At 40.3% G+C, this 12811-nt stretch overlaps 2 protein-coding genes across 2 annotated transcripts; one reads left to right on the forward strand and one right to left on the reverse strand.

Moving 5' to 3' along the window:
• Nucleotides 1-222: 222 nt before the first annotated feature.
• Nucleotides 223-2399, reverse strand: LOC119726048. The gene is made up of 5 exons (XM_038197663.1): nucleotides 2133-2399; nucleotides 1698-1881; nucleotides 1276-1378; nucleotides 600-860; nucleotides 223-386 (listed from the first exon to the last, which is right to left on the reverse strand). The coding sequence occupies exons 1-5, from the start codon at nucleotides 2366-2368 to the stop codon at nucleotides 223-225; spliced, it is 948 nt and encodes a 315-aa protein (XP_038053591.1). The 5' UTR covers nucleotides 2369-2399.
• Nucleotides 2400-10846: 8447 nt separating this feature from the next.
• Nucleotides 10847-11635, forward strand: LOC119726049 (craniofacial development protein 2-like). Its single transcript, XM_038197665.1, has one exon. The coding sequence runs from the start codon at nucleotides 10847-10849 to the stop codon at nucleotides 11633-11635; it is 789 nt and encodes a 262-aa protein (XP_038053593.1).
• Nucleotides 11636-12811: the final 1176 nt, after the last annotated feature.

Raw genomic sequence — 12811 nt, forward strand, 5'->3', positions numbered from 1 at the left:
GTCGTTGGTCTATGTGACATGTGACTTCTGATGAAGACCTGCAGTGCCACATATCTGAAACTGTTAGAATGGTGGACTTGCATTATAACGCCATATAAATACTTTGAACATACATTTTCAAATAAATGATGGAAAGTTCAATTGTTCTTGAAACTATTTTTTCAAAGTAAGGAAAGATAATTGTTTTCAAAAGGAGTACGAATAGCCGCGTTTAATCATGTTTTACCACATAATCTGAGGCTTGTCTTGATGACACACTTGTTTCTTTTTCGGTTTTTCTTCCTCGGTTGATGCCGCCCCGTTTTGTTTGCTCTCCTCGTCAACTCCTGCATCTTGACGCCTTTCTGGCTCGGGTCCAGATGCTTCGTCCCTCGATTCACTCGTTACTGATGCAAGAAGGAAAACAAAATTAGAGTGCAACATATTTTTGACGATTGTTTCACCATAGTTTCACATAGGGTACCATAGCAATATTTGAACATAAATATGAATGTAAATCTGGTTCTTCTTTGAACCACAAAAATCACAAGAAATATTCAAATGGTGTTACCGGCAACCTCCCATTCATACGAAATCTGCTTGTTCATATTTTAGCTCACCTAGTACATTTCGAGCCAAATCCGACAACCCGATGGCCTCCAATGCTCGTCTCAGCTTCTGAGCTGCTTCGTTGCGATCTGTCGTCTTTTCCCACCAAGTGAGTAGCATGTGACGGCTCTCTTCATTGCTGCCTTCGTAGGTGGTTTGGATGCCTGCAATTTCCGCTTCTTCAAATCCTAGGTGCTTGGCCAATTCCTTCCATGATGATTCGATTTTTGATGACAAGTCCTTTAGGTACTCATCATCAATGTTGGCTTTGTCTGTTAAAACATTTTAACTTCAGTGAAACATTTTCAAATGCGTCCACCACGGTATAAGTTACCAACGACACCTAGGCCTTTTACAAAAAAATAGACTCGTTACCAAACCGACGTTGGTGAATTTAGGTTGTTATCTCGGCCCAATTTTAAACATTTATCTAGCGTCAAAATACGTTGGAACAACATTACAAAACTGACGATGGATCTTCATGGAATTTAGGTTGATAATTTCGTGACGCAATTCAAACTATTATTCATTGTCAGGTTCTTATGTCGAAATCTGTACGTTAGAACAACGTTAAAAAACCGACGTTGAATAGACATGGAATTTCGGTTGTTAATATTTCAACCAATATTCAACGAATTTAGATTGTTTATTTAAATAAACATTTCTTCCCTAAACTCTATCATTTACCTTTTGGTACATTGTCATCATTTGCGTCTTCTACTGACAGCCGGAGAGAGATGATTTTATCCTTGTCGATGCCATTCTCCTCAAGTGTGAGCAAGTCACAAAGCTGTCAAATTAAAGTGAATTACATGTATATATGAAAAAAAATTAATTACCTGATCAGGACAAAAACAGAGAGGATTTTAGTTGTGCGTTGTTCAAACATCTAGCAAATTACGTTCGTTTAAACCTTGGTCGGAATAAATGGATTCTGAGTGTCTCATATAAATAAACAAATTATTGATTAGGCCTAAAACGGGAAAACGTAAGATTTTGCATTTTATATTACCATTTTTCAAAAACTCCTACAATGTGACAATCTAGGTCTGGATAATTCAAATTGAACGGAGTAGCCGTATTGGTATTATTAATAACAGTATACCTACCTGGACGTTTTCCCTGATGTACAGACGCTGATGTCGTGCCTCCACACCGGTCTTCTTCTGGATTACCTCTTTCAGAGATGAGACGGATGTTTCGGGGTGGAGTTCGAAATAAAGTGTCTTGGGTCTAAGTGAGGAGGGAGTCCGGACAAAGACCTGCAGTTTCTGTTTTACGTCTTTGGTATTACTGTGAAAATAGGATGAAATCTTACCTAGTTTTAGAAATGCATTATTCTAACAAAGAACGGGATCTGTGAACAATTCACTTGGAAACTTTAGTCAAAGGATCCACTGTCATGAGTCTAGTAAACGTATTGAACACGTTTGCTTAACTTTTACACCAGAATCTGGAAAGAGTAAATGATTCAACAAATCCTTCGATAAGTTACAATTATCATATAACCCTCATTTTACATGAATAATGTCATTGCTGTTTACCTCTGACTTGCATGTGTCTGCTTTGATTGTCTTCGAATCCATCGTTTTGATGGTCTCCTCTTTGCACAGCAATCATCAGAAGACGTTTTCCTGTAATGCAGTACAGACAGGAAAGCTTGTTTCCTCCTTGGTTTGACTTTAGTCTTCCTGCTGATGAGTTTGGCGTTGGAGTGGTCGTACACGACGGCTGTTGCCTTAATGTATGCATCCAACTGCTGAACGGTCTTTCGCGGCATCTTGGTAGTAATCAGCACCAGTTAAGGTATCCTTACTGAAAGAACATAAAAAAAAGATCACTGTTAAAACTGGAGCAATGCTATCCACCTTTTTTAAATTGCTGGACATAAGCCAATTCACTGATACCACCATCTTTAAATTTGTGTTCAGTGGGCAATTCAATCACGTCCCAGCACGTAGATGACACTACATATATACAGCATGCTTGCGACTTTTTCGAGCAAATGAGTTGACTTGAGACTGCAGGGCTTGTGATGGACTGGTGATGCACTTTTGATGGACTTGTAATGGACTTCTGATAGACTTATGATGGACTGAATATGAGGGACTTATGATGGACTTGTGGTGGACTTGTGATAGACTTTGGATGGAAATGGGATGGACTTGTGATGGACTTGTGATTGACTTGTGATGGACTTGTGATGGACTAAGGATGGACTTGTGATGGACTTAGGATTGACTTGATATGGACTTAGGACGGATTTAGGATGGACTTGTGGTGGACGTGTGATGGACTTGTGATAGTTTTGTGATGGACTTGGGATGGAAATGGGATGGACTTGTCATGGACTTAGGATGGAATTGTGATAGACTTGTGATGGACTTTGGATGGAATTGCAATCGATTTAGGATGGACTTGTGATAGAAATGTGTTGGACTTGTGATGGACTTGGGATGGACTTGTGATGGAACTGTAATGGACCATCTGTCGATGGGAGCGCTGTTCAAAACCGACGTTTCTGCACACAAAGGGCCATAATGTGGTGTTTTAAGGGCGATATGTGCAAAATTCAGAATTAGGCACTCAAAACGGCAGATGCCACAAAAAGGGCACCATTTCTTTTTTAAAAGGGCACTTGTTCAGAAAAAGGGCACTTTGTAAAAAAAGGCACTCTATACAAATTATTGGGGGTAAGCCCGTCAAAAAAAGGGCATTTGAATGGAAAAAGGCAGTCTTTCCAAAATATTGGGGGGTAAATACCCCCCCCCTCCCCGCTGGCTACGCCTATGAGAAGCATTTACATATGAGTACAATTTCTTTTGCTGTTCAGCATCCAGATAGCAGGTTCAAATGCTAACTTATTGGGTAGATTGCATAGACAAATGGTTGTCAACAATAGGGTCTATTGTGGGTGTGAATGAATACGCACACACAGGCTCTACATGTGGGGTAAACAACTGAGCCCACATCAACAAGGTGTAACTCAAATGATATATTTTCACTATTTACAGAATGCAGAATGTACTTTCTTAAAACAGTGTACATGAAGTTACACTTGCCTATATTTGTTCACCCAGAAATATATTTCAGCTCGTCATACACAAAATGTGATGTTGAATTTTTTTTTTGTATTGTATCACTGAATAAAGTGGACGTTTATGTCATTTCGTTCAGTTCCTTATTGCCGTCTGAAGCACTCACTCCATTTAATTCATGCTTTTCAGTAAAAGCCTTTGCTTAATTTTTATCCACACATATGCAAGTAAATGTATACAAATTGGTAGTAAAAGCAAATGGTAGTTTTTACTCCACCGACCCACTGACTCTCAAATCTATGACTTCTGGGATCACACACAAAAGAGTGTCATCCAGCCCTCATGTCCCGGGAAATGTGCCACTCAAAATGAAATGAAACTTCACTGTTTACATCATATAGCGCACTTTCAAAAGAAAACAAATATTAAATTTTACCCACCAAATTACCCACATTCATTTCAAAATTTGCATCGGACTCGTGTAGTAATCGGACTCTTGTTCTCTTTTATTGGTTAATCCTTCTCACGTGACCGGACCCTCTAATAATTATCTCTGCTTTTGAGTGAGCACGCGCAATACCACAAATGAGTCCGTATTTCACAAAACCAAAATTCACGCTACACCGGCATTTTGGAAAATACATCATATCATGTACATCTTTTTCAAAGGACAGATAATTCAGAAAATTCAGCATTTGGGTTTGGCCTTTACTGCCGTTATCACACGAGTACTGTATGCTCAGAGCTGTCAAAGTAATAATTCAGAGAAAACAATCCTCTTTAAGAGCGAGGTGCTCCCCAACCCTGAACTGAAATACCGCCGTTCATAACTTTTACCTGTCATCTCTTTTTCGGTTCAGTTTCAGGGTGAACATGCACTCTACACTTTGTTACGACAAATCCTCATCAAGTTTTGTAAAACTTCCATCTCCATGCGAGTTAACTGCTCCAAAGTAAAATTAATCAGAGCAACCACATTATCAAGACTTCACGATCGAGACCGAAGAAGGGAAGAAACAGTCGTGGAAAAAGTCAAGAAATCCTGGAATGATACGCTGATGCAAGTGCAACGTAGTACCCTACTACGCCCAGTTCCATATTTCCGCATACCGATTTTGGAATTCCCCTGATGTAATACTACTATTAATATATTTTAACAATGGGGGCGACGTCACAGTGCGCGTGCGCTGTACCGTCCTGTCAACTTGACTGGTTACCGAGCCCTCCATCATCGATTATGACTTCGAACAGAGCGGGAACCAGTCTACCTTTTCACCTCCTGATCGTTACGGTCCAACAGACTCGTTGACCCGATTGTTGCACAGACTGCAAGCTCTCATAATAGTGAAATATTCTTTATCAGTAATACTTTCTGTCACTTTAGGCGAAAAAAATGAGTTGCTATGCAAGGTAGTTCCTGAGATGTCTTGGTCAAAGAATCTGTATTGTTTGAACCATAATGACCTTGACATTAGACCAAGGGGTCAAAACTCAATATCTTTGGAAGCCCAAGACCAACCCCAATACATACAAAACAAATATGCCAAATTATTCTAAAATTATTCTGTTGAACCATTTCTATTGTTTCAAGGCTCCATGAAGTAAATTTATCGTAGCTAGGTCTGGAGCATATTTTGTGCAAACTTTTACTCATTTTAAATTTATGAAAAGTATTTAACATTCCTTTTGGTTAATTTTATTGAAAAGTAAGTTCTTCAAACAATCAAAACCGTACCTGTTTTACCATACAACTGAGGGCGCTATTACTGTGGTGTCATTTTTTTTTAGGAAGACAATGTCCAGTTTAGGGTTTTCTCTTGAAATTATAAACCAACAAAATGATTATTAAAAATGTTTGTGAGAAATGTTTGGTCACTGGCTTACTGCCATGTACTATACTGACACAACGATGAATCACTAAAGAAAAAAATTATGACATCAAAATACATTTCAAAAATTGTGGCAACTTTTGGAGCCGAAATGGCTGTTACCGTAAGTTTTGTACCTGAAATGACATTACAATTTTGTTCCTGAATATGAACATTCACATTAGCATAAAAAACCAAAGTACCAGAATACCCTCTTAAATGGTTAAACATTATACTTAAAAAAAATGAAGTTGATATGCTCAGTTATTATAGAGATATTCTTCTGAAACCATTTCTATTCTTATAACTACGTATTATGACCATAAACTTTAATCTAGGAGTTTCACAATCCCCAACCCTTTCGGCTTCCTCGGTATGTCAATCTAAACAAACTCAACGTTTGCAAATTGGCATTATGTTAAACCGATATAAATACATCTATTAACATAAGTTTGCATTTCCATTTTCATGTACATTTCCAACGGCACGTAATTCAACAAATTTAACATTGGGTCTGTCCTTCAGTGCCGTTATTTCATGATCATTGTATACTCGAAGCTGTCCGAGTAATACTTCAGAAAGATCCCTTCAGAAGCCCAGTGTCTTCTCATCCATCTAGCCCCAACCACCACCCCACCCCGGAACTGATGTACCCCTAATGTCTTTTACCTGTTATCTCTCTTTCGGCCAGGTTCACGGCAAAACTGCACTCTTCACTGTGTAACGACAAATCCTCATCATGTCTTGTAAAGTTCCATCTCCATTCTACCTCTACCAGACTTGGCGAGTTGACTTTATCCAAATTACATCATTCAGAAGAAGCACATTTATCAAGACTGCACGATGGAGATCGAAAGAGGGAAGAAACAGGCATGGAAACCACGAAATCCTGGACGGGTATAAGTGCAAGGGCCAAGTTTAATATTTCCGCATACCGCTGTTAGAGTTCACCTGTTGTAATGCTAATAGTTTAACAATAGGGGCAACGTCACAGTGCTCGTGGGTTGTATGGGCATTTCAATTAGACTAGTTCCCAAGCCCTCCAGCAACGATTCTGACCTCCAACGGAGCGGAAACCAGTCTACCTTGTCACCTCGTTGCCGTAGCAGCCGAACGGAGTCGTTGACCCGGGTTTTGTTGCACAGACTACACGTTCTCATAGTCAGTATAATTGTCGTGATCAGTAATACTTTCTGTGAATTTACCGGGGGACTTATCCAAAAATAACGCGTATTAACATGTGGAATGTTGTTCATGTGACCGCGGACTGTCCAATCAAGTTTCCACTCTGATGCAGACGACTGTTACCGGTTGTTAAACCAAACTCTGAATATGGATGAAGGGTGACGAAAGATTGTTGTAGATTGATTATTAATCATAATAACTAGACATGACGAATACTAAAAGCTCAACCACCCCATTTCAAAGCCAACTAATGTATAAACAAGCAAGACGACTAAACGTTGGTAACAGTAGAAATACAACAAAAAAGAGAACACGTGGGTACGGGTATTATTAAAAGTTTATTTCGAAACCCAAACGGATGTCTGTTATAAATGATATATCAAACAAACAAAGAAACCCGTTGTAACAATAACTCCCAGATTCTCGGGAGAGAAAAGCTCGGCGTGACAAATAAAAAGACACATTTGTAATCAAATGAAAATCAACTATACCTGATGATTGTCAGTAAACCGGATTCACTGGTTTTCACTTTGCTATTCGCGTATAAAGGGTGAAAAAGAACAATTATTTCCCACCATTGAAAATAAAGTGACAACAATTTATCAGACCTGTTAACAGTAAACGTCCATTGTTTTCATGTCAATTCATGTATTACTTAAACTCAACTAACCCAGTATTTCGTACTTAAAACAGTTACAATTACATGTATTACCCATGTATCACACCATCTAACCTTGCTCAGTGATTTTGGAGGATCTACTGACTCTTCAATTATCACTCACCGTTTGCGTGGTTTGTGCCTTAAATTTAGTTATCATCATCATTCGTCCCCTTAATAACTTTGAATATGAATGGAGTTAAGCGATTGATAAAAATATTAACAATTTGTGTGAATGAAAATACGATCACTATCATACAAGTCATGATATAATTATGATACATATAATATCATGTTCAAATAATTCAATATGTGTAAAAGTAGCAAGGCTTACAGAAAGATTGCGATATATTTACACATTGTTTTGCTTTAATCAGCTTCCAAGAAAGAATAACTTTGAACCCTGACACAGCTCCCTTGAAATCTTTGTAGAAAGTTCTTATATTGTTATAGCTTTATAATCAATGTCATCTTCTCTTCATTATCGATTTCTAACAAAACCTGGTGTTCACCCAACAAAATCTGACTTGTTCTGAAATGAAAACAATAAATCGCAGTGACATAATGTGCACTTACACAAAAACAATAGGTCACTTTCCCAGTAAAAGTAAAACTTAAAAAATAGTTGCTTCAGAAAAGAAATGTGGTATCATCAGTATTTAATATTCAATATTATTATGTTACATAACTTACGACGTGTGGCCTTAGGTGTACATGACATGCACAGTTTGTGCATCAAAAGCACTACCTAAAAAACTTTATAGGGCGTACGAAGTGAAGTGACAGGTAAACATGACATGCGCAGTTTGCGCACCAAAAGGACTAGCTGCAATATGGGCATACTGTATAAGAGTTGACTTATAATACATTGACGACCGACCGTATTAATCGGGTGGCCTCTGTCCAATAAAATATATACACCCATTGCATGGTATGTAAAACTTAAATCTGTAAGACTTTTCTCGGTTATTTGAAATCGGTCGCATATACACAAAAATAAACGGCTATAAGCTAGTGTTAAGACACATTATCAAACGTTAAATATGTAAACTTTGAAACTTTCAGTTCGAAAACAATATGTACATGTTATAAACACGGCACATTTTCAAGTAAATCTTGAGCTTTCTAACTGATTTGCATGCTTTTCTTTCATTGTTCCACAGTATTCTCATATATTCCACATTGAACAAATCTTACAGGCCTACAAAAATAATTTTTTCACCGGTGACATAACCCGGTGATTGGGGACAATTAAATGTATTCAGCTGAAACTATTTCTATTATTAGGCTGTTCACTAACGAGGCTTTGCCCGTTCAAACAGCTGCAGTCTCCTTTCACTGTTACTGTATCTATAGCCTATTCAATTTAATCCAATATATTACATTTGCTGTGAAATTTTTATAGCTTAATTTGATGTCGTGAAAGATAGAATGTGAAACAAAGTATTATATCTACAATCCTATTATTGTTAGAAGGATTTCTTAAGTTCCACGGATGAATATTCTTATATACTAAATATTGAGCAAAATCTTACCGGGCTTCCAACAATTCAGCGACGACATAACCCGGTGATTAGACATAGGCCCTACATGTATATACATTTATTCAGCTGAAAGTGTTTCTGTTAGGCTGTTCACCAACAAGGTTCTGCCCATTCAGACAGCCGCAGTCTATTTTCATTGTTTTTATTAAATCTTTTCTCTTTATTATTTTTCCACTCCATCATATTTAATTTGCTGTGTAGTTCTTAGTGCTAAATTGTACGATGTTCAAGAGAATGTCCGCAACTTTTTTTATCTACAGTCTTTATAATTATTTGGAAGATACACTCACGATTCACATTTCTGGCAAGCATCAGAACCGATATTAAGCTGTCCTCGATTCTATCACGATGAGATTTACACTGGACATGCATTGGACTAAACTCGCAATTACACTGGTATGAATTTGTCACAATATCGATGCGGGTTGAATATTCATGTTAAATCTGAGAAGCGGGTACAAAATATTGGACCCGTATACAAAGGCGAGCGGGGAATGCTTACGATCCCCTTCCAATCAAATATCAGGGGTCAACTTTTCTTTGTTAGAAACAGAGGACAGTTCTGAAGTGTGGAATGATATGCACCCCATGTGTCTGTATGTATTGAGAGAGATCTATTCTTTCACATCCCGAATCTAGCACCTCCATTTCAACCAGATTGCTTGAGTTCCAAAACTAAATACTGAAAAACTCCGTATCGAAAAAAAAATGCTTCACCCGTGCATGACGATCTTCCATATTTTGACTGAAATTAAACCTTGCTATGATCATGTAGTAACAACATGATCAATTTTTAAAGTTACTGACAAAAATTAGTTTGTCAATTTGCCGTGAATTTTGTAAAATGTACCTTTTAATTATTCTAAGATATTGGGTAGCTTAAAGCTAGAGTCCATCATTTGCAGCCATCCGAAAAGTACCTGGCGTATTTATTGTTGAAAAACAAACTTGGTTAAAAGATAGTAAGGGAACTAAACTCCCTGTGAAATTGTTCTTTCTGACAAGCTGTCATTTTGAAGTAATCAACGAAAGAAGGCATTTCCAACGGTGATTCTTAAGAAGCAACGTAGGAATTAATTTAGGGAACAAAGGGTTAGGATTGACCGGGGTTGATGAGGAGAAATGAGCCACTCCTCTCCCTTGAAATGTCCCATAAGGTCAGCGTCTCAAACGGCCTCTCCTAATCAAACTCCTACTGCTTGGCTTCATGCGCCGTTCCCTGTTCATAACCGATGGCAGAGGTGTGAAGGCGGGTCTCTGGCGCCTTAAAACCAGATAACTCTGGGCAGGTGGGGTTCATCAGCCGTGGGAGGCAGCTCACCTAAGAGACGGAAAACTCTGATTCCAAACCCGGGCAGGAGGAGCTCGTCAACCAACCTCACTCCACCAAGCCCCCCTTGAGGGACATCTAACCTCAGCAGGTGTTGGTAGATCGGCAGATCTGGCGGACGAGCAAGTTATCATGCAACCTGCCAACAGCAGAAAAGGCGTACAAACAGCAATTGGTTGTGCAAACCACAGGGCGCATGGATAGATGCAAGCAACATGCGGCCATGCACTACGCTGGTGGAGGAGTGGTGACACGCCAGCGGAATCCATTCACCAAAACCTCCAAAAATGAATCACAACACTGAGAATCACAGCGATACCCTATTGAGCGTGGGGACCCCTAGCGCGCCAACTGGGTCTGAAGCTACTGGGGATGAAGGTGATCATGCTCTCTACTAACCACGCTGTAATGACGCCTCGCACTCAAGGCATTCACTGGACGGTGCGCGGTTGAGTTTGCGTGAAGAACGAAGCACGGGCACCTTTAGCTTAGGATGCTGGAATGTGACCACACTGAACTATAGCCTAACACCTGAACATCTGATGGCCACTTTAAAAGCCTACCGCTATGACGTCATTGCTCTTAGCGAAACTCACAACATCGGTCAGGAAGTAGCATGCAATGGACACATAATCATGTCGGGTGGTGAAACTCACTACGCAGGTGTGGGAATACTGATGTCAAAACGGGCAAAAAACAGCTGCCTTGCCGTCTACTACATCTCTGATCGGATCATGGCTGCCCGCTTTCGTCTGAGGAAAGGCTCCCTGCTGTTTGTCTCCGTCTATGCACCTACATCCACTGCAACGGATGACATTATCAACAACTTCTACTCACAACCACAAGATGTGATCAATTCAAACAAAAAGAACTGTGACACACTTGTTGTGGCTGGTGACTTCAATGCCAAACTTGGAAACCAGCGCATCCCTCTTGTCATGGGACCCCATGGCTATGGTGACAGAAATTCAAGAGGGGACAGACTTGTTGATTTCTGCATGGTTAACAACCTCACTGCCGCACACTCCTGGTTCCCCAACCGATCTTCTCACAAGGTTACTTGGATCAGCAGGGCAAGAAACGCAAGAAACGCCATTGATCACATCTTAAATAGCACAGAAGCAAGGAAGCACTTTACTGACTGCCGTTCCTACAGTGCTTGCTTTGATACTGACCATCGGTTAGTAATCTGCAACCTGAAGTGGAAATTCCGTCGCCATGCTACTGCACGTGGACAACGACCTCAACATCCAAACGTTGAAGCCCTGAAATCGGAACAATCGTCTGAAGTCTTTTGGCAGCTGGTTCGATCCCGTGTTACTCAAGGTGACTCTCTTGAAGCTGTTGCATGTGTCATACACGAAGTATCTCTCGAGACCTGTGGTACACAAAACATCCCAGAAGAAACAGCCGTACCTGTCTGAATTAACTCTTCATCTGATTCAGCGCAAGAGGAAGGCTCTAAACACTCCAGAATTCACAGCTCTGAGGAATGAGGTCAAACGTGCATGCCAGAAAGATCTCAACGAATGGTTGGTAACTAATATCAACACATTGAACCAAGCATACTAGAATCACAATTGCAGAGCTATGTTCAAAACTGCTGATGTTCTCCTTCAGAAAACATGTACGCCTGTGGTGAACAGCAAAGATGCCAACGGTCTGGTATTGGAGACAGCTGAAGAAGAAATACAGCGTCGGCATCAGTATGCTGTAGATCTATTTGAGTCCAATCGGCCACGTCCACCCCATCACACAACTGAGGTTGGACGAAACCCGCCGTCACCGGAAGAGACCAAGAAAGCCATACAGGCACTGAAAAACCACAAGGCTCCCAGAATTGATTGGGTCACATCTGAAGCTCTTAAAGCTGCGACACAGGACCCAGAGATATTCAAAACCTTTCGTGGGGCCGTGTGTAACATCTGGAACTCTGGGAAGTGGCCACAGTCGATGACCAAGTCAGTGTTCATCCCGTTGCACAAAAAGAGTGACCGAGGCTTGTGCAACAACTACAGAACACTTGCACTAATCAGTCATGCCAGCAAAATTGTTTTGAATGTGATACAACGCAGACTGGAAAGAACCGCTAACATCGAAGTGAGTGACACCCAATGTGGCTTTGTAAGCGGTAAAGGCACAACTGATGGAATCTACCTCCTGAAAGGTGTGGCGGAATCGCACTACGCAGGAAAACGCCCTCTCCATCTGGTCTTTGTTGACTATAAGAAGGCATTTGATTCAGTTAATCATGCACTTCTGTTTGCAAAGCTACGATATCTTGGCGTGGAGGAGGATGTGATGCGGCTACTTGAGGATCTTTACATCAACTCAAATGGCAAGCTCCGGTGGAAAGGTCGAATGACAGACGAGTTTGAGACACCAGACGGAGTACGCCAAGGCTGTCCATTGTCACCAACACTCTTCAGCCTCTACACGGAGTGTCTCATGCGAGAGTGGTACAATCGCACAGCACACCTAACGGCTCCAGATGTCAGTGGTATCCCCCTAAAGGAGATCAGATATGCTGACGACCTGGTACTGATGGCGCTGTGCAGAGCTGATGCTGAAGAGATGCTTACTACCCTGGGTGATATATC

The sequence above is a fragment of the Patiria miniata genome, unplaced genomic scaffold (genome assembly GCF_015706575.1).
Source record: "Patiria miniata isolate m_02_andy unplaced genomic scaffold, ASM1570657v1 HiC_scaffold_19, whole genome shotgun sequence".
NCBI classification, from domain to species: domain Eukaryota; kingdom Metazoa; phylum Echinodermata; class Asteroidea; order Valvatida; family Asterinidae; genus Patiria; species Patiria miniata.